The following is a 23,066-nucleotide window of genomic DNA, read 5'->3' as shown; positions in this document are numbered from 1 at the left end:
CAGGAAATATGCCTTAATCATCTTTCTATCAGCAGCACCTGGCACAGGGCCTGGCACACAGAGTAAGCAGAGAAAATGTGCACCTAGATGAATAAAGCCCAACTCACTGTCCTCCTTGTCTTCCTGACGACCTGCTCTCCTCCTTGGGAAAAATGTTTTCCCAAAGTATGGCTCCATCGCTGCTGACTGGCTCAGCTGAAGTGTTCCCTGCACCCAAGACTGCTCCTCCTCACCCCACCGTCACACCCACTAGCACAAATGGGCCCCAGTCAAACACTATAAACCAGGGACTTCCCTGGTGGCACAGTGGGTGAGAATCCGCCTGCTAATGCAGGGGACACAGGTTCGAGCCCTGGTCCGGGAAGATCCCACATGCCGTGGAGGAACGAAGCCTGTGTGCCACATCTACTGAGTCTGCGCTCTAGGGCCCGCGAGCCACAACTACTGAGCCTGCATGCCACAACTACTGAAGGCCACGTGCCTACAGCCTGTGGTCCACAAGAGAAGCCACTGCAGTGAGAAGCCCGCGCACCACAACGAAGAGTAGCCCCTGCTCGCCTCAACTAGAGAAAGCCTGCGTGCAGCAACGATGACCCAACGCAGCCAAAAATAAATAAATAAATTTATAAAAAAACAAAACAAACAAACAAACAAAAACTATAAACCAGCCTGCAAAAACTACAAACCATCATTAATTTTCATAATCACCCAACCTCCTCTGCTCGCCAGTAGGGGGTAAATGAAAGTTTGGCTTGCTACTTTGGTAAGGCTAAACACTAAAACAAAAGAGACAAGAATGCAAGGGACAATTCAAGCAAAGTAAAAATTCCTTTAGTTTGAAGACAGTCTGGAAGAGAATGTGTAACTGAAGTGGGAGATGACCACATGTCTCTGAAGTGCTGCAAAAGTATCGGTCTACCCCATCTTTCAAACCTTCTCTGTATAAAAGTTTTGTCTTAGGACATTTTTTTTTCTCCTTTGGGAGATTTCTGAGTTATGAGTTAATGGGGAAACATGACTTTTTTTTTTAACTGAAATTCACTTTATAATTAACTTTGCTGTAACATTTTCCTACAAACCTTAGGATACCTATTGAAAGGAAATAGCTGTATTAATCCATGTCTGAAAGCATCAATCCGACTTACTGGAAGTAAATCTGAAATGAAAGCTTTCCTTCTGACTTTCCTTCTAAGAGGAATGTCTTCCATTTCATCATCCTCAATCAAATCATCACCATTAACATTCTGTAATGTGCCCTCAGTGTCTGCAGCAGTTTTTATCCTTTGAGTTTCGGCCTCCTTCATTTGAAGAACCGTTTCACCAGCATCCATTTCCAGAACTTCAGATAAGATCTTTAGTATGGCATTTATGATTTCTGCCTGACTCTTGGATGGAATAATGTCCTTTAGATTCCAAATTGTGCCTGTGGGAAAAAAAATGAGCATAAGGACAAAGAAATCAACTGTGAAATCTTTTATTAAATACAGTTTCCATGAGAGTGGCTCTTTAAGCTCAGGTGTAATTTCAAAAAATCCCGATCCCACTGCCTTTGTTCAGTTTTTATTAAATGTCGAAAAGCTTTGCACTGAGGCAGCTCCCTTTATTACAGCAGTCCTTCACAATCGTCTCCTTTTCTTGGCACACAATGCCTTGCTCTGATACACCAGAGAGCAACAGATCAAGAGAACACCGGTCAAGTTTCTTTTACCACGACAAATTGAGCTGCCTGGCTTTCTTTCATCTTAACCTGAGCTGCTCTCCCAAGCAGCTTCTTATATTCCAAGAGTGGAATGGAATGCACTAAAATTCCAAGGTCTCACGGACAAGCAGAGAGCAGGTTCTTGGTTTTTTGCTTATGAAACTAGAATAGCTACCACGAAGTAGTTAGACTAATTAAAAAAAAAAAAATGTGATGGTTAAAATAAAAATCATTCCTGGGTATATATATTCAAAAAGAATTGAAAGCAAGGACTCACATGGACATCTGTAGAACCATATTCATAGCAGCATTATTCAATAACAAAAAGGTGGAAGCAAGCCAAGTGTCCATCCACAGATGAATGGATAAACAAAATGTCATATATACATACAGTGGAATATGATTCAGCCTTAAAAAGGAAGGAAATTCTGACACATGCTATAACATGGATGAACCCTGAGGACATTACACTAAGCGAAATAAACCAGTCACAAAAAGAAAAATACTGTATGATTCCACCTATTTGAGGCACTAGAGTAGTCAAATCCATAGAGACAGAAAGAAGAATAGTAGTTGCTGGGGGCTGAGGGGAGAGGGAAATGGAGTTGTTTAATGTGCACAGAGTTTCCGTTTTGCAAGATGAAAAGTGTTCTGGAGATTGGTTATATAACAATGCGAATGTACATTGCTTAACTGTACCCTTAAAAATGGTTAAGATGTTAAATTTTATGTTATGTGTATTTTATCAGTTTAGGGGAAAAAACCACCTCTCAAGATAAATTACCCGTGGAAGACCAAAGGCAAGAGGAAACTATATAATAAGTTTCCTACTACTTGACATGTCATCAGATTATTTCTTCTTTCTGTATTTAGAAATTCTGGGGAGATGCATTGCGGGTGAAGATCTTATAGGAAAGTGAATGGTCATTTCTTAGATGCCTACACTACAGTCAACTTCTGAACTCACTGGTTCATAAATAAGAGGGGGTCCTGACAACAGCATTTCTTTATCAGACAACAGTAGTTTGTTAAACTAAAAACACATTTAATCTTAGAAGGCTTTGAAACTATGCAGAACCGCTTGAATTAAGGGTCTCCACTAAAATATTAAAATTTTCAGAACAGACTAAGCACAGAAAGCCCTGATGTGGTGAAATGGGGGAATAACTTTGTCCCCCATCTCTACCTACTACAAGTTACTAAAAAAGCACACTATCACATATGGCTAAACTTTACCTGCCACCAATGTCTTTAATAGAATATATTCCATGGAATTGACAGGAGAAAGCATTGCTGATTCCAGCACATGCAATGCTGGGGCACTGAAAGATTTCAGTAGCTCTGGGTTATCTTCGGTCACCGTCTGCAAACAATATGCTATAAAGACAAACATCAAATATTTAGAAAACAATGAATTCTGCTAGGATAATTTAAACCAAAATAACTCATCAAAAAACATTTGCATCTGTACAAGTTCTTTGGACACAGGTAGCTTTTGTAGGAGATATACACTTTCCCTCAAACACGGAACATGCAAATGAGGCTTCCCAAACTATCAGAGGTATAAAAGACCTTTTTTCCTTTTTTCTTAATTTCTAATCCTTTATAAAACTATACTTTTATAAAATATAACTTAAAAGCCTCTTAACCGCCGTGACAATGTGGAATTACTATAAACATTTATAAAGGTTTAGCCTCTATTTCTGTACTCATGACAGACCAGTAGCAAACAGCCTGCAGACCAAACACCAGTGCACTGACAACACTCTCAGGGTAGTTCTGTTGTCAAAGACAAGCCCTAGGTTTGGGAACATTCTGGTTTCGCTGAAATTCAGCACGACCTTAAAAGTTAGAGTTATTTCTGGTGAAACATATTTAAGGAAAAAAGTGTTTTATATAAAAATATGAGCAAATTAAGAGATGGGTAAAATATTAATAGACATATGATTTATTTAGCACTTAACTGTTCTCTGGCATTAGAACAAGACAATGGATTACAACTTGTAAATTAGAAATAATTAACTGAAAGTATAAAAACAGTTGGGACTGCATGAAAGGTTTGGCTGAAGCACAAATGAGGAAGCAAGCCCAAATCTGTTTTCTTTGAGATACTGTAGACCATACAAATCCATTTCTTTCCAGGTCTAAAACTTCCAAAGCAGATCGTTCCCACCCAAATTAGTAGTCAAAATACACGCTATTGCTGTGCTCTATTTTGGTTTCCAAAATACATTTATATATAAATCCATATATATGCATATATGTACATATACATATATCCCAATGTAGTATTTTTTTCATTAAGAGACTAATTAAACTCACTTTAGCAAAAAAACAAGGTAAGTTGTGATTGCTATGACAACACAAGCTCAAAGAAAGCTATATTAATACATAGGATGGAATCTCAGAATTTCACTTTACTATACGTAAGCCGTGCTTGATTTTCAAAACAAAAGTAGTTTGACATTTGTTTAAAAAATCATGAACCTAGGTAAGTGCCAAGGAAAACACTGCTATACAATGCAAAATAACTTTATTCTGATCCATTTTTTTGAAGTTCTTTAAAAAAGTTCTTTAGGAAAAAAACTAAACCAAATCTACAAACCTTAAGGCCCCAAAACAGAAGTGAAGTTTCTCTTTTAAAAGCTATGAACTTTCCTGAAATTCTCTTATTGTAATAAAGACTTACCTCTGAGACTAAAAGTCACCTACCAATTTCCTAGTTCGACTGTTTTTAAAATTCTCATTTACTCACAAATCTCCCCTTTGCTAAAGATTCCATTTTGAGAAACTGATTTAAAAATTTTTCTCAGTAGTATTTATTCCACTATTATTTTTTCCTTTTCTGTTCTATGTCCACTAGAGCCAAGAGAAACACTGGTAAGGGGAATACACTTCAGTAAGTGGAATAAACTTGTCCTTGGCAGGAGAAATACACAGTTAAATAAAAGGACAGCCAGATGCCTATATTATGATGGGTAGAAAAAAATGCTTTTCACCCATTATTTCTCCACTTGCCCCCAGAGTTCTGCTGAGCCACCCACCCTCTGGTTTCTGTCTCCTCCACCTGCTGAGTAAGGGTCCCCGGTGGCTCTCTAACCCCATGTACAGAAGGCGAGGGAGCCAAGGCAGCTGAAGCTGCCAGACTTTGCTTTCCCTGTCTGGAAGGCAAGCAGGCCTATGTGAAATTCCAATCACTTATTTTCCTCTCTCAAAAAAAACACAGGTTATCAGAAGTATTCTTCTGGAAGTATGAGATAGTGGTACAAGCCATTTAAATAAGTCTACATTCCAATTAACTATGGCTCAAAGGCCTGATAGTCGTGGGTTACTGTTTCTCGGCAAATGGGAGATGAAAGCTTCCAGAATTAATAAACCTTCTAAGAATGGTAGTATACTAGAAACCACATACGCTCACATAATTACTTTCCTCCCTCTCAGGGTCAAGAGCGGGAAAACTACATGAGTAAGTAAAGCATTAATCACAGACTTTAAAAGATTTGGAATAGAACTCAGCTATGCGTTTACATACAATGAGAAAAAAAAATCACTCCTGTAGAATAAACATGCTATGTCTGAATTAAAAATTTTGAATAAGGCCACACATACTTTTCTTCACTTACCTACTGAAATAGCCAGGTCAACATTGGTGGAAAACCTACTTAAATACTTTAATACAATCTCCAAACACCCTTCTTTGTTGAATATAGATACTGCTCTACTACTGCATTCACTAAATTGAAGGGGGGAAAAAAAAGTTTTACTATTCACATTTTAACATTATCAACCACAGAAATTCATGAAAAAATAATTAGGCTTTGTAAAAGAACCAAAGAGTTGTAGTCAAACACCCACCATTTTTATAGATGAAGAAACCAATGCCCATTCATAGTCACTGTGCAGGAACACAACTGGCTATCTGTATTTTTATTTCCATCACAGTAGGATCTTTTAGCCAATCTCTTTACCCGCATGCCAATTTCCTTACAGGAGGTTAAAGATGGAAGAGAGCTTAGAAATCATTTACTTCAATTCCTCATTTTGTGGGTAAGGAAACTCAGACCCCAAGAGGTGAAGTGATCTGTCCAAAGATCACACACTTTGTTACTGGTCTTTGGGTCCAGCTCAACTTGTCTTTCCACTGTATCACAGTAATAATAAATTAAAGTAAGGATAAAAGGCCTCTATACTTATCACACAAAAAGTACAAATTTAAAAGAAAGTAAAATTAAAATTTTATTCATTCCATCTAGACTGTTATAATTTTAACAGAATTTGTAGATTGCAACAGAGAAATTGTTATAATATTTTTGAAATTACACTACTTTTTAATAAAAGAATCAGAATTAATGTTATCAGTGTTATTAATTAACATATATGCTAAATATAGGGTAAACAGAGCTAATTATAATAATTTTTTTCCTGGTTCCAGAGAAGAATATTCCTCCAGATATACCATATATACACATGACAGACTAACAGCTAACAGAGCTGACTAAATGATTAAATTCAATCCTGCTGTCTAAAGATAAACTATTTTCTGTTTGTGTATCCATCTATCCATCCATCCATCCATCCATCCATCTAGTTACTGCAACACTGCTATGAACCTCCCCTCAAGAAGCCCATAGTAAAGTAAGGTATAGTCAGGAAAATAAAGCATAAATGTGTTAAGATAATGGGCACTCAGGAAAGAGAGATCACTGTGAAGACCACTTTTTCAGGCACTTTTCAAAGAAAACTTTTTTAAAATTTCTGAGTTCAACAATTTATATATTAAAGTTATCTGAAAAACAGCACCCACTAGCTTGCTTGAATAAGGCATTTCCTCAAATCTGATCTCTCCAATTTTCCTGGTGGAATGCATCCACTAGTTTAAAATGAAATCATGGGGGGGACGGATAAACTGGAGGATTGGGATTGACATATACACACCACTATATATAAAATAGATAACTAATAAGGACCTAGGGTAGAGCACAAGGAACTCTACTCAATAACTCTACAATAGCCTATATGGGAAAAGAATCTAAAAAAGAGTGGATATACGTATATGTGTAACAGATTCACTTTGCTGTACACCTGAAACTAACACAACATTGTAAATCAACTATACCCCAATAAAAATTAAAAAATAAAAACTAAAAAAAAAAGAGAGAAATCATAGGCAAGTTTGGATTGCTGTGTAAGCAGCTTTCCAGGATCCAACTTAACCTTGTATTCTATGAAGTACCTGTGCTTTAGGTCAGAAATAATCATCACTGCTGACTGAAAATAAGGAAATGACAGATTCTTGCTAGAATCTGGCTAGAAATGTGAGACAATAAAATGGCATAGAAAAAAAGGCAGGTTGTGTTTCCAGCCATCTCCATTCCTAAAAGCAAGTCCACCCACCCCCACCCCTACTCCCACCCTCCCCCGCCCCCAGCCATTGTTACAATGATGGAATGGAGCGTGGCCTTCTTCCTACTGGGACCAAAGGAGCTCTTCTCAGGCATCTACTTCTCTGTCAAATGGCACCTGCCACGGCAGAGGAGTAGAGCACCCACTGAGGTCTGTGGTCCCTGTCTCATTCCAGATGCCAGGCCAAAGCATCTACTGCACTGGAGGCTGGCTGGCTTGAAGACAACTGCTCCTTAAGGTACATGGGTAGTGGGGGAGGAAGGAGGTGCAGTGGGTACTAATGACCATGATTCCTCTTATTTTTGTCAGCAGCAATGACTGGAGAGAAGAGCTGTAAAGCAAAAAAGGATGTAGTGATGCTACGAGGAAAACGGCTTGGGAAGGACAGTTGATCTTAGGTCACTTGATGAGACCTCCGACCAAGCACTAACATCACAGATTTACACGCCTACCAAAGAGAACAGAGATTCCTCTGCAGTTTAACAGAGGGAGCAGCAGCCTGAGTAGCACTGAAGCAGGAGGCTGCGTCTGGAAAGCATCTTACCATATATTCCACAGCACGTTTACGGCCTCATTGGCTATGTTTTCAATAGAATTTCTGTTCTGATCTTTTTTTTCCTGTGGAGACATCTCATTTGAATCCAGTCCAGTACTACACTGAAATCAAATACCGTGATTAGTACCTTTGTTCAAAAGAATAATTAAACAGAAAGACAGTGAAGGATCACAAAAAGTAAACATCAAAAATGATAGTGGTTGCCTATATGGGAAAAGAATCTAAAGAAAAAATAAGAGTGGAGATATGTATATGTACAACTGATTCACTTTGCTATACGCCTGAAATAAACACAACATTGTAAATCAACTATACTCCAATAAAATTTTTTTAAAAATGATAGTGGTTAACAAGCCCATCAAATTCTCAAACAGTACAGTTCCTGTAACCCTGCGCCCTTCTGGCAAGAAATACAGACAAGAAAGGTTCACAAGTCACTGTACAAACTGGATAAAAAGCATTTCACATTTTAAGTGAAAATGTAAAATCAATACAAAATATTTTATCTAATGTGGTAAAGATAGTATATAAGGCAAAGAAAAGTAACACATAATAAGAGCTAACATCTGTACAGTACCTTCTTTGCGCAAGGCTCTATTCTAAGCACTTCATGTCTGTTAAGTCATTTAATCCTCACCACAAACCTATGAAGGAGATGAACTCTTATCCCTAATCTCCTGCTACAAATAGGAAACAGGTACAGAGAGCTTGCTGAAGGTGTAGCTTAGTATCTAGCGAAGTGGGATTCAGATCCAGGCATCCTGGCTCCGAACTGGGTGCTCTGAACCACTCTGCAGTTCTGCCCCTCCTAAAATCCACGGCACTCTCTAAAGCAAGCTTCTTAATCTCGGCACTACTGACATTCGGATGGGATGATTCTTTGCTGCGGTGCACGTGGCTGTCATGCGCAATGTAGGATGTTCAGCAGCATCCTTGGCCTCTACCCACTAGATGCCAGTAGCAACCCCTACTCCAAAGCCATGACAATCAAAACTGGCTCCAGACATTGCTAAATGTCCCCTGCAGGGCACATCATCCCTAGTACGATCACTGTTCTAAAGGGAACAAGACAGACACCTCTCATCGAAACTGGATATCCTTTATATGGCCTCAAGTGAAAATTACCCATCAATACAGAAGAGTGGACCAGAGGCAAGGCGGAGGAAGAGCTCCTTAATCCCTGAACTACATCATGCAATAAAGGTGGCATGATATTAAATCTGAGAACATAATCTAGTCTTCTCGGCAAATTCCTAATGTCTGCGCTTCAGCTTCCTCATCTGTAAAACAGGAATAACAATACCTGCCAAATAGGACTGCTCCGAAGATTAAGTGAAATAATACACAAGACAGCACCGAGCACATAAATAAGCAACCAATAAATACAAATTATTATCATCGTATGAAGTTTAAAGTCTAAAGGAGTCAGTCTATAGTTTTAGGAAGGTCTTTTCTAACAAGCAGATAAATAAAGGTAGTGGGGACAAACTAGAGACTAGTATCTGTGATGAGATCAGTGTTTCCAGGAAAGAAATACAATTCCTATAGAATGTTTTGAGGGAAGACAAAATAACTAACACCAAAGTACTTAAAAAGCAAAACAGGGACTTCCTTGGTAGCACAGTGGTTAAGAATCCACTTGCCAATGCAGGGGACATGGGTTCAATCCCTGGTCCGGGAAGATCCCACATGCCGTGGAGCAACTAAGTCCATGCGCCACAGCTACTGAGCCTGCACTCTAGAGCCCACGAGCCACAACTACTGAGCCTGCACTCTAGAGCCCACGAGCCACAACTACTGAGCCCTCGCACCTAGAGCCCGTGCTCCGCAACAAGAGAAGCCACTGCAATGAGAAGCCCAGGCACCGCTACGAAGAGTAGCCCCGGCTCACCGCAACTAGAGAAAGCCCGCGCGCAGCAACAAAGACCCAACGCAGCCAAAAATAAATAAATAAACTTATTAAAAAAAAAAAAAAAAAGGCAAAACAAAACCCCAAACCGTCTGAGTGTGTATTACTAACAGCGACCTGGGAAAGTGGCATACCTCTTTCAGCAGTGCGACCAGCGGAGTCATGATATCCTTGGTCACCATGTCATCACAAACTTCGAAACCGCCACAAGCACTGAGATTTCTACACAAGAAGTTTAAAACAGGTTTTACTTTCAGACCACATGTCACAAAACATATTAAGCGCTCAAGTTTATTTCTATTTCTACCCATACTTAAGGTTTCCCGGAAGAAATCGCTTATGATTCCTGTAAGATGTTGCACAGCCAATCCACAGATCTCCACCTATGCTGATCCTTGCTCTACATGAAGTAAACAGATGTCTCTGTCTTGTAACAGCTTAGTTTTCAGGACTGAGACGATACACAGGGAGAGGGAAGACTTCTCTTATTTAATGTGAATCAGTCATGGCCTGATCTTTTTTTTTTTGGCCACACAGCCTGGCTTGTGAGATTTTAGTTCCCCGACCAGGGATTGAACCAGCACCCTCCGCAGAGAGAGCACGGAGTCCTAACCACTGGACTGCCAGGGAAGTCCCCTGCCTGATCTTATATGAAGGGAACTTTTCTTGGAATCAGGACTTCCAGGGTAGGAAGGGTGAGGCTATTGAGAAAGACATCTCCTTGAAGCAATCCTAGCTAAGTTTAGTTTTGATTGGAAAGACAGTGCTTGCCCTCTGAGTGCACAGCACTGTGCTAGGCACTCAGGATATGAAGCCTCACCATCTTCCAGGAGCTCTCAGTGTGTGTATGCTTTGGGGGGAGGGTAGGGCTTTCCACACACTGTTTCCTCCATCAAGTGGTTAATCCCCACTCATCCCCCAGATCTCACCTCAAACATCACGCCCTTAGGGTTTTCTTCCCTGAACCCCCAGGTATACCTTCTCACAGCATCTTCTGTAAATATCATTGGCTGTAATTACACACTTGTGTGATTAATTGCATAATGCCTGCCTCCCTCAATACTGTAAGATCCATTAAGGACAGAAATTATGTGTCTTGTTCACTGCCACATGCCCACGACCTAGCCCACTGCCTGGTGCACAGCAGGCACTCAATATATACTTGCTAAATCGATGAATGAAACAGAATAAATAAAGACAGAGCTATGAAAACTACGAATATTAACTTTACTCTTGCCCCCCCTACAGTCCATTCTCTGCACAGCTACCAGAGTGGCCTTTTGAAAAGGTAAATTAGACCAGTCACTCCTGCTTAGAATAGGTCCTTTAGCTCTACACCACCGGATCCTTATCCATCTCTCCAGCCTCAACTCTTACAATGCCCGCCCTCCACTCTATTCGGCCACATAACCTTCCCATTCTTTAACCATGCCAAGCCCTCTGCTGTTGCTGTTCCCTCTGTCAGGAATGCTCTTTCCCTTCTTTGTCCACGCCTGGCTCTAGCCTCCAGAGCCAGGAGGCTAGAGTTCACAAATGTCATCTAAAGATCACCCGATTTAAAGTAACTTCCCACCCCCAACTCATCATCCTCTTGGTTTCTCCACAGCACCACTTACGATCTAATGTTATGTTTCACCTGTTTACTGGTTTCCTGTCTGTCTCCGCATCAACACGGGTTCTGTGAAGGCAGGGATCTTGGCTGTCTTGCTCAATGTCCTGCCTGCTCAAAATCTACCGCACCTAGAACACCTGGCATTTATACTGGAAGAGTTCACTGAACCTCAGGACTCCATGGAGGCTCCCTGGAGAGGGTACAACGTGCGCTAGGCCTTGAGGAGAGGACGTTTGACAGGTGGCTACTGCAGGTGAAGCAGCAATGCGTGTAGTCCGGGGCTCATGGGGTCCTCCGGAGTCTGAAGCCTGAGTTCAAATGCTCCCCTCTGCAAACAGGAGAGACTCTGCAGTTCCTGGCCCTCCCGAGCTGCCGCAGACAAGTGCACTGAGGATGAAGCCGATTAGCTACGGTGCGTGGCACACAGGAGGCGCCAGCTGGACGCCGTGGGCCCGGATCCGAGGCACCACCCCGGACCCCATTCCCTGCTCACCTCAGTGCGCCAGCCGCCGTCTCCCTCACCGCCAGGCTGGGGTCGAGCAGCAGCGGCCCGAGGCGTCGCACGGCGTCCCGCCGAGCCAGGCCCGGCAGCGCCGGCCGCTGCTGCACCAGCCGGGCCAGCCCCGCGCAGGCGCACTCGCGGACCTCGGCGCTCGGGTGCTGGAGCTGCGGGAAAGAACAAGTGTCAGAGAGCAGAGCGCACGCGCGGGGACGCGGCGGCAGGGGCGTGTGGCGTTGCTGGGGGGCTCCGGGCGAGGCCTGCCCCCCGCCCCTCCCCGCGCGGCCCGGCGAGCCCTCGCCTCACTTTTTCTAGCAGCTCCGCCGCTGGCCCGTCGTCCTCCTCTGGCTCAGTCCCGTTCGCCGCCGCCGCCTCGGCCTGACAGTCGCCCGTAGGGGAGAACTGAGGTCGCTTGAAGCGTTTCGTCCGGCTCTTGCCCATTGTGAATTGCGCTGGCGGGAAGACCGAGAGAGGAGGGCAACAGCAAGACGGTGGAGTCTGCTCAGCTGGCAGCAAGGTCTTGCAGTCTAGGGGTCTATGCACTACTGCTCAGCTGGGCCCGATGACGGCCCGAGCCCACATGGGGAAGCAGTGCGCGTGCGCGTGGCGTGTCGGCGGCGGAGCGGGGTGGTGGCCAGCGCGGGGAGAGCGCAGGCGTAGAGGGGAGGTTGGGCGGGCCCAGACCTTGCGGAGGGGCGTGTCTTATGGGTTTTCTCAGGAAGGGGAAGGCTGGATTTGAAAGGTAGAACCGACTCCGCCTCCCACCAGCTGGTGACATTTATCAAGTTACTGAACTTGCCAAACCTTTATTTCCATAATAATCAAATGCGATTAAGGATGCCTAACTTGCCAGGTTATTGTGAGGCTTAAAAAAATATTATGTAAAGCGCCTAACTCCAAGCCTGATGTATGTATGTAGTAGGTGCTCAAAAAATATTAACCACGATTTTATTTTGTGCCTAGCACAGCTCCTGTCACAGACAAAGTCCCTATTTGATGGACTCCCTAAGAAGTTACTAAACCTTCCTGCCTCAGTTTCCTCATCAATGAAATGGGGATACCAGTAATATATACGTAATGGAGTTGTTATAAGGATAAATGTGTTAATGTGTTTAATATGCTAAGAACAGAGACTGGCACATAATAAGCACCATATAAATGTATGGTTGAAACTTTCATTTAACAAATAACAAAAGGATTCTTTCACAAATATTTACTGAGTACCAGGTACAGTGCTGGGCATTGGGATAAAACAATAACCAAGACAGATATGGACCCTGTCATTTGTCTTTGTCCTTATGGAGTTTACAGTTTAGTGAGAGATGTGTTAAATATATAATTATGTAAGTATTTAATTACAGTTGTGGTAAGTACTCAGAAAGAAGAAAAAGTACAGGAGAATCTCCTGTAGTCTTTATAATTACATGCATTTATGGAGCACCCAATAGATATATAGCTTTCAGGTCACCAATGTATGGGAGAAAAGTTCCATCCCATGGCAACCCTACCCTCAAAGAGTTGACTGTCTAGTAAAGGAAATGACTAATTACTATAGCATATTTTGGAAAATAATCACAGAGGTGTAGCTGAAGTTGTACAGAAGCTGAGGCCCATCAAAGACCAACTTTAGGCACAAGGAAAACTTGGAGCCCCCAGATATATGTTGGTGGGTTTTACTTCCTAGATCTCTCTTTTCTGGCTACTGATCTCCTAACCTCCCTAGTCCAAGCTACTATCTTCTCTTGTCTTGACCACATGGGCTTCTGGTCTCTTTTTCTACCCTCACCATCCGTCGAGAAGCTGGAGTGATTTCTTTCAGAATGAATATCCCTCCAACTTTCTCATATGCACTCCTTTGCTTGAACCCTTTCAGTGGCTTCCATTTCTCTTAGGATGGGGATCAAAATCTTAGCCGGCTGCAGTGTCTCATCCTGGCCTGCAGCTTCATCTCACGTCACCTCCTGCATTCTGCCCTTAAGCCGCCCTCCAAAGGGCCTCTTCTGCCCCAGACCCCACTGCTGTCACGGTGAATGCAAGAGTCACATCTTCATAGGTGCCTCCTCTGATTTTCAAGTCTGAGATGGCACGTATCCTGTTCCTTTGCTTCAAAGCACAGTACAAAATTACGTTGTAACTTAAATTTGTGTATAGTTCTACACAATTCTTATACCCATACTCTGCCCAACTGCACACTAAACCTTGTAAGGATAAGACTGCCTGTTTTCACACATCACTGTCTTCCCAGCACTGGCCAAGACGTGGCACAAAATAAGCATGCCATTTCTTAAATGAATAGAGACCACATAATCAAGAAAGAGTAGGGCATGCAATCTAGACAGAATAGGGGGAGACAAAACAGATTCTTGCTATTTCTCTCACTGTGGGGATGAGCAAGAAAAAATAGTTCAAAACCTTAGTCGGGGGAGAACTATGGGATCTATTTTATTACTATTTCCTGTGAGAAATTATATTTCTGCTAAAAATGAATGATAAACTAATGAGCTTAAGAGCCCTTCCAGGACCCACCTAAGATCATCAGTCTTAGGGGAAGCCCAGTGACCTTTAACCATCTAATAATCCAGGTTAACCAGGCATTTTAAAAAATCCAGCCAAGCAATGATTGACATGATCAACGTCAATGATCCAGCCAACCATCCCCTTTTCCTACAAATTATCATTGTCAAGTGGGAATTTTTGAATTAGATTGCTTAGAAGCCTCTTTCCTTTTGAGACAATAAAAATGCTTGTAATCAATTATTTGCAGATAAATTTTGTTTTAAATAGGAACTAGCTGTTCTCTCAGACTCCTGTTTCTCCCCCTTCACACGTCTGTTGGGTAATCTTCCTAAAAACACACTCTGATCAATATTCGTTGAAAACCTTTGACAGTCCCCTGTAGGTGCATAACTGAACCAGGTAGAATCAGGCTCAGACTTTTACATGACATACCTGTGCAGCCACAGCACCCTGCCACATGCTTCCAACACCTCATCTCTTGCCTGGGAGCCTCCTCAGTCACCCCAGAAACTCCCTCGGACTTTCCTTTACCCAGGCCTGGGGGCTGTATAGTTCAGCAAGCTTCCCCAGTACACCCTGGCATTAATCATTTCCATTTTCCTGATACACAGTCTTAGATCTACTTCCAGTTCCTCTGAGTGTTACAGACTCATTGTGGGATAGGAGATGTAAACCAAAAAGATGGCTGTCCTGTGGGGCCTGGCCTGTTGTCCTCCTGTCCCAGCAGATACTCTATCCTCAGCCCTCCATGTACCGTTTTGTACAGTGCAAATCTACACCAGGGGTTCTAAACAGGGGGGATGACTTTGCCCCTCAGAGGACAAATGTCTCCCGGGCAGCAATATTGCCCTAGGTTGAGAATCAGAGAAATGTACTTTTGTTGAGTGACTATTTGCTTATTGGCCTAGATTCTATGAAGTTAGATATAATTTATAGATTGATAAATTACAAATGATTTTGTCCTATTGAGATGCAAATTATTTCTGTCTAGTAGAAAATATAACCTCAAAGAATACAATTTCATTGCCTTGTAGGACATAACCAATTTCATACCTAACCTAGCAATCTTCTTTTTTTTTTTGAGGTATCGTTGATGTACATTATGTAAGTTTCAGGTGTACAACATAGTGATTCACAATTTTTAAAGGTTATATTCCATTAGTTATAAAATATTTATATAAAATATATAAATATAAAATATATTTATAAATATATTTATAAAAATAAATATAAAATATATCCCCTGTGTTGTATAATATATCCTTGTAGTTTATTTATTTTATACATAGTAGTTTGTACTGTTTGGTGTTATTTTTTTGGCTGCGCCACGTGGTTTGCGGCTTGCGGGATCTTCGTTCCCCAACCAGGGATCTAACCCATGCCCCTTGCAGTGGAAGCAAAGGAGTCTTAACTGCTGGACCGCCAGGGAAGTCCCTAGTAGTTTGTACTTCTTAATCCCCTCCCCCCCTTCCCTCTCCCCACTGGTAACTACTAGTTTGTTCTCTGTATCTGTGAATCTATTTCTTCTTTGTTATATTCACTATTTTATTTTTTAGATTCCACATATACGTGATACCATACAGTATTTGTCTTTCTCTGTCCGACTTATTTCATTTAGCATAATACTATCCTCCAAGTCCATCCATGTTGCAAATGGCAAAATTTCATTCTTTTTTTATAACTGAGTAGTATTCCACCGTATATATATACCACATCTTCTTTATCCATACATCTGTTGATGGACATTTAGGTTGCTTCTGTATCTTGGCAATTGTAAATAATGCTGCTATGAACATTGGGGTGCATGTATCTTTTCCAGCTAGCGCGCTTGCACTCTCTCTCTCTCTCTATATATATATATATACACACAGGAGTGGAATTGCTGGGTCATATGGTAGTTCTATTCTTAGTTTTTTGAGAAACCTCCATACTGTTTTTCACAGTGGCTGCACCAATTTACATTCCCACCAACAGTGTGCAAGGGTTCCCTTTTCTCCACATCCTCGCCAACATTAGTTATTTGTGTTCTTTTTGATGACAGCCCATTCTGACAGGTGTGAGGGGATATCTCACTGTGGTCTTAATTTGCATTTCTCTGATGATTAATGACGTTGAGCATATTTTCAGGTGACTGTTGGCCATCTGTATGTCTCCTTTGGAAAAATGTCTATTCAATTCTTCTGCTCAGTTTTTAATTGGGTTGTTTTTTTGATGTTGAATTGTTTATATATTTTGGATAGTAACCCCTTATCAGTCATATCATTTGCAAATATTTTCTCCCATTCAGTGGGTTGTATTTTCATTTGTCGATGGTTTAGTTTACTGTGCAAAAGCTTTTAGGTTCAATTAGGTCCCATTTGTTTATGTTTGCTTTTATTTCCTTCAGTTTAGGAGACAGATCCAAAAAAATATTGCTGCAATTTATGTCAAAGAGTTCTGCCCATGAACACAACGTTGTAAAGCAACTATACTCCAATAAAAATTCATTTAAAAATAAATAAAAGATAAAAAAAAAAGAAAGAGTGCTGCCAATCTTTTCTTCTTTCTAGGAATTTTATGGTTTCCTAGCAGTCTTGTTTAAGTATATTATTCCTCACTAAGTAAATTTCTGTTCCTCCTTTATACCAATTTTACCACCTTCCTGTTTCCTTCATTAAGGAACTGACAGATGCTCACTATACGTTTATTTGATGAATGAAAATTTAAACTTGTTGAAAATCATCCTTTGACAGTGTTTATTCATAAGGCAAGAAAGGTGTTCACCAGGTACTATGAAGCAAAAAGGCAGGTTACAAAGCAGCATATATAGTATAATCCCATTTTTGGAAAAACACACACAGAGGGAATACCTATGAAAGTATATATACCAAAGTGTCACCTGTGTTTAACTATAGGGGGAGTTAAGGGAGATCATTTAAATATCTTATTTTTCCACTAGTTTATTTTGGGGGTTTTCTAGAATGAGCAGGTAGTATTGGCATCATTTTTTATTTATGTATTTATTTATTTTAGGCTGCGTTGGGTCTTCATTGCTGTGCGCGGGCTTTCTCTAGTTGCGGCGAGCCTGGGCTACTCTTCGTTGCGGTGAGTATTTAGGGCAATACAGATTGCCCTAAATCCCATCTAACTCACTTAACCTTTGGAAAGCAACAAACCTTAAATGGTTTTGATCCAAACAGAGTGATGGGAGAACACTTTAAGAGCGTCCTATTTACCCAAAAGTCAACAGAGTCAGTTCTAACTCCTTGCCTAAACCAGTATTGTCAGTCTTTCTCATTTTAGCCTTTTTAGTGGGGGCATAGCTCCTGGAACCTTCAAACATTGCTGGTGGGAACGTAAAATGGGGCAACCTCTTCAGAAAACAGTTGAGTGGTTTCTTATAAAGTCACGTATACTCAGCCCATAATCCAGCAATCCCACTCCAGGTATTCCCAAGAAAAATGAATATATCCACACTGAACTGTACATGAATATTCACAGAAGGTCTATTAATAACAGCCCCAAACCGGAAACAAGCCAAATACCCATCAACAGGTAAATGGAGAAACAAAAAAAAGCAATGGAAAGGGATGAATTACAGATACATATATTAACATAGACAAAAAGTCTCAAAAATATGTTTAGCAAAAAAACCAGACTAAAGAGTGCTGTATGATTATACTATGATTTCATTTATGTGAAGCTCTAGAAACCACAAATCTAAAGAGCCGAGCAGGAGTTGCCCAGAGCCAGGGGTAGGGGATGGAACTGAGTGGGAAATGGGGGGATGGAACCCTTTGGGGCGACTGAAATGTTCTGTGTCTTGCTTGTAGTGATTGTTACAGGGGTGCTACATTTATCAAAATCCATCAAACTGTACAGTTAAAAACCGTTTTTTATAATAATTAGAGTTGTTTTATGTAAATTAACCTCAATAAAGTTGATTTTTTTAAAAGCCTTTAGAACCTATCCCTGTTTTGATCAGTTCCCCCATATTCATTGGTAATAATAATGGGTTCCATTCCGTATTTGGAGAGTGAGGGTCCCACTGACAGTATTTGAGCCATCATTATGTGCCAGACACTGCTCTAAGAGTTTTGCACGTATTAAGCTATATAAACCGTCAACAATCCCATGTGACGTTAGCATCCCTATGTTAGAGATGAGAGAACTGAAGCACAGAGAAGTTAAGCTACTTGCCTAAGAGCACATGATTTGCAAATGACAAATATGGGACTGACCCTACACAGTCAGACTTCAGTTATAATAAATGCAATACACTGTCTCCTAATGAATTTGTTGGTATTTACTGAAGAGCTAGCAAACTGAGGAAACCAAAGTTTTAATGGGTAACACCAGATAAAGGGAGGAACGTAGAAAATGACTAAGTATAAGAGCAGAGCAAGGGCTCCCAAATTGGGTAAAATGCTCTCTATACCTGTTTCTCCACTCATAAAATGAACTACTCCAGCTAGCAAACTCATATTCATTTTGCTACCTCACTGAAAAGAAGTATTTATACATACACACAATTTGAAAATCGTAAAAGAATGGCAGTCCCTTGCTTTACTTCTTCCCAACCCCAAGCCCATTCTAGGAAGTAGACATTCTCAACTATTCTACCTGTTTCTCCTATTATTATCTCCATACTCCCAAATGATAAGCTATTACTTTTTCTTATTTGTCAGTATTATATACTATTTCTTACCTTCTTGCCCTGGTAGGTAAGGACTTAGCTCTCCTGTACCCTCTCCCCCATTTCTCCTTCATCCAACAAAACTGTACCACAATTCTTGATTAAATCAGCGATCACTATCCAAATTACTAGGACAATGCAAATACTGCTCACTGCTAAACTTCTAAGAAGTCCACTAAAGCCAGTCTCTTGCTTATACAACCTTCATTTTTCTTGGAGTTAATAATTGCCTTTTTTTCATTATCCTGGCTTTCCATCAATCTGCCATTATTTTTTTCCAAATGTCTAACATCTTTGTCAACAGTATTTGCCATATGTTCAAATATATCCATTCCAGTTTCTTCCTGTGATCTCCTTCCTTTCCTCCTGCCCTTATCTGGACTGGGAATTCTCTAAGGATGCTGCACAGCAGTCAAACTGGACTTTCATTGTGACTTGAGTATTGGGTTCCCCATTTCCTTTGAAGTTGTTAATACATGAAGAGAGAGCAATGGTGTTCACTGTGATAATGTTGTTTACTGTGGAAGCTCTTAACTGGAGTCATTTTATTTATTGAAAAAGTATTCTATGTGCATGAGTTCACAAATGTAATCAGATATAATTTCAGAAACCCAGGCCCGGACCCTAGTTTGTTTTTTTTTCCAAACTGTTGCTATTTAAATTTACTTTATCTGATTCTTGATTCAGACAAACCAACTCTAAAAGAGACACTTATGAGGAAACTGGGGAAGTATGAGCTGAATATTTGATGGTATGAAATTATTGTTATAGGGGCTTCCCTGGTGGCGCAATGGTTAAGAATCCACCTGCCAATGCAGGGGACACAGGTTCAAGTCCTGGTCCAGAAAGATCCCACATGCCGCGGAGCAACTAAGCCCATGCGCCACAACTACTGAGCCTGTGCTCTAGAGCCCTCGAGCCACAACTACTGAGCCCACGTGCTACAACTACTGAAGCTCGCGTGCCTAGAGCCCGTGCTCTGCAACGAGAAGCCACCGCAATGAGTAGCCGGCGCAGTGCAACGAAGAGTAGCTCCCACTCGCCGCAACTAGAGAAAACCCGCGCGTGGCAGCGAAGACCCAAAGCAGCCAAAAACAAATAAATTTTTTTAAAAAACAGCAACTTCTAGCAAGGATATACAGTATTTCTCTTTTGATTTACTTAATGAAGTTATAATAGACTTAGCTATTTTAGTTTCCCTACTGTTATTTACCTTACAAATCTTAGCATTTAGCCTTCTATCTTAAGAACCTCCCCATAAAACTAGGTACATTACGTAAGAAAACTTATGACTTGGTGTAATTATGTACAAAATTTAAATACCAAAGTTAAGGTTCATTCACTCATTCAACCAACAGTAACTGAGCATCTTCCAAATGCCAGGTGCTCTAGGGTACTAAAGATACACAGATGACAAGGACTCGGAATATAGGGACTTTAAGAATAAGTCACCTGCCTAAGTGGTTAATGGAGGAACCAGGACTATGACCCAAGTCAATCTGCCAGGCTGGACTCCTCCACTACACATGGCCCAGAGACCCCTTACCTGGCAGATGACATCACGCTTGGTTTGAAGCAGCTCCCTAGTCCCTTACAGGGACGGGTCAAGTCTCCTCAAAGCATGCTCTTTGGAACATTTCTTCTGTGTAATATTCTGTAAGTCAGGGTCTTATTGGCAAGAAAGAGAAGCTGACTTTGGCTGATTAAACAGAAGACAGACTATCGAAAGGGTTGGGTACCTCACAGGACTTTGGGGAGGTCTGGCTAAACTTTTAGAAAAGAATGCCCAGACCCATGCCATCAAGCTGGCCCGATGAGGACACCGGTGCCACTACCACTGAGCACTACTAAGTACTCTGCAACAGAAACTTATCTTTATGGCCTCACCCTCGTCCCAGATGCAAAGGAAGGGAGTTTTCTGGGTTGTCTTCGGAGACTGGACTCATTCAGCTGGCATTCCCCACACCTAGCAAGGGCATTCAAAACAACCTTGGTAGACAAATATCATGACAAATACCCAAATATCCACAGTGTACGTTAACAGGCATTTCACAAAACGTCAGGGAAACAGGTTTCTCTACTGCAGGACCACTTGGAGCTTTTAATATGCTTTGGAGCATAGGGACTCTCTAAGAAGATAAAATAGTTCCCAATCATTGGTGATCATCGAAACTTTATTTCTGGTACAGGTAACAGGATGGAAAAAGTGGTAGACTTGATGCTCAACTGCTCCCTCTCCTGGCCTCCCACAAAGTCCCACTCATTTGACTAATGAAAGCTCTTACTTCTCTGGTTCGGGAGCCCTCATCTCTCACCTGGACTATATAGCAGCAGTTCCTAACTGCCCTCCAGGGCATGGCCCTTCAGTCCACACAGTAGCAGTCATGACCATAAAATGCAAATCCAGTTAAGTCACTTCCCTACCAAAACAGTTTGGTGGCTTGCCACTACCCTCACAAGACTCCCAACCCCAGATGCCTACTTACTTCCAGCCTCAGCTCTTGCCACAATTCCTCTCCAACTCCTCACCACCAGGCAAGTTCAAGAACTGCCTCTGCCCCACCCCTACCCCCCACGACTGACCCTTCAGATCAGAAGGAAATAACCTCTGTCAAGTTGTGTCTGGGCTGGCCCACTTCCTCTGGGCTCCTATAGCGTCCCACACTTTTACCCCTCATAGCACTTAAACCACATGGTAACTGCTCAATCACTGGTCTGTATTCCCCCCAGGCAACAAGTTCTGAGAGTGCAAAAATTCTTCCTCACACAAATACCCAACAAAGCACTTGCCACTTAAAGGGCAGTGTACAAAGGTGATGAAAGAGCACACCTAAAACTTTCAGGTAATGGATATCCTTTTACTTTCTTGTCTCTCACACAAACAGACTTGCACGGCACACAATCATTCACTAAAAACATCAATTTAAAAATGTTTTGCGTTCTCTGATGCAGGCAAGGTGCACCTATTTTTAGTGGAAAAAGATAGAAATTATACTTACCTAATGTAAAGCATACAGAAAGTGGAGTCTGGAAACAGAATGAGACTCAAGTTTCTTTGGTTTCAACAGGAGAGGAAATGATAGAGCCACTTTAGTTGCTGATGAAGGCAGAGCATCTGTCAGCCAGAAGGATGTAGAGACTCAAGTCTCTACAAAATGCCCATCAAGAGTCCAGTTCTAAAGGAGAAAAGAGCCACTCAAAAAGCAGCACTATCAGGCAGTCACAGCCTTTATGTTTTCAGTGAAGTTGCTTGAGAAAACACCTAGAACCATTTTAGGTTTCTTAAATCATTAGAGGCCAAAGAGCCTTTCTCTTTGTATTTAATCCAGTATTCAGGAGTTTGCCTGATTCAAAAGATAAGCACAACTTCCTCCTGGCTATCTCAACTGAGATGTTGATATTACGTAAAGTTGTAACAATGAGGTTTTTTGTTTTGTTCCTTTTTTTACTTTTAGTGTTTGGTTTAACAACTAGATTTACTGAGCACTGACTCTGTAGCCAAGCACTGTTTAAGTGCTCTCCATGAATTAACAATTTAATACTCAGTATAAGATGACTGGCGATATACCTATATCCTATACATTATCTTCCTCTACCGAGGAGATTGGCATTATACCCATTTTATAAATGAAAAAACTAACGTTACTAATTTGCCTAAGGTTACAGAACTAGCAAGTAGTAGATCTGAGATTAAAATCCAGTTTGGCATAAGCGTCTACATTCTTAACCATACCATTATAATGGCTCATGACTTAAGTTCAACACACACACATAAACATCCTTTCAATCAGTCAAGAGACTTGGTGTTAGTTGTCTTCAGTAAGTCACGGGGACGTAAAGTCACTTTGAAAATCTAAGACTGTCTTCCCCACCTGTGAAGTTAGAGGACTAGACTCAACAGTAATTTCCTAACAGTGTGGAAGAGCGTATGAGAGAGTGAGGGCGCTGGTGATGAGAGGCTAACCTAGCAAGGATCCTTGGGCCATTTCAACCAGAGCAAAGGCTTTTTTGGAAAATGAACTGTTCTGTTAGAAGTAAAGGTATGAAAAATCTTTGGAACTGTAACAAAAGTTTCTTTCTTGGAGCCAATGGATTCCAAGTAGCCTGGCATCAGGAAATCCTTGAAAACCTCTCCAAGTACATGCACCGTATATGTACATACACAGACATATTTTTCTAGGTGAAAAGATTCAAGG

At 41.3% G+C, this 23,066-nt stretch overlaps 1 protein-coding gene across 4 annotated transcripts in view; it reads right to left on the bottom strand.

Moving 5' to 3' along the window:
* HEATR3 (HEAT repeat containing 3) overlaps positions 1-13,557 on the bottom strand; it is a 37,697-nt gene extending 24,140 nt beyond the window's left edge. The window contains exons 1-7 of one of the 4 annotated variants that reach the window (XM_022555130.3): positions 11,985-13,557; positions 11,673-11,845; positions 9,702-9,789; positions 7,647-7,759; positions 5,323-5,432; positions 2,936-3,076; positions 1,146-1,423 (exon numbers count right to left, since the gene is read on the bottom strand). In XM_022555130.3, coding sequence (XP_022410838.1) covers positions 1,146-1,423; positions 2,936-3,076; positions 5,323-5,432; positions 7,647-7,759; positions 9,702-9,789; positions 11,673-11,845; positions 11,985-12,119 — 1,038 coding nt within the window. In that variant the 5' untranslated portion in view covers positions 12,120-13,557. The other 3 variants (XM_022555128.3, XM_022555131.3, XM_022555132.3) reach the window with 3 other exon arrangements.
* Between the last annotated feature and the right edge of the window lie 9,509 nt (positions 13,558-23,066).

Source organism: Delphinapterus leucas, chromosome 20 (assembly GCF_059928025.1).
Source record: "Delphinapterus leucas isolate spDelLeu-1000000601 "Yukka" chromosome 20, BTC_Dleu_Yukka2, whole genome shotgun sequence".
Classification (NCBI taxonomy): domain Eukaryota; kingdom Metazoa; phylum Chordata; class Mammalia; order Artiodactyla; family Monodontidae; genus Delphinapterus; species Delphinapterus leucas.
This window is presented reverse-complemented; position numbering and strand designations above follow the sequence as displayed.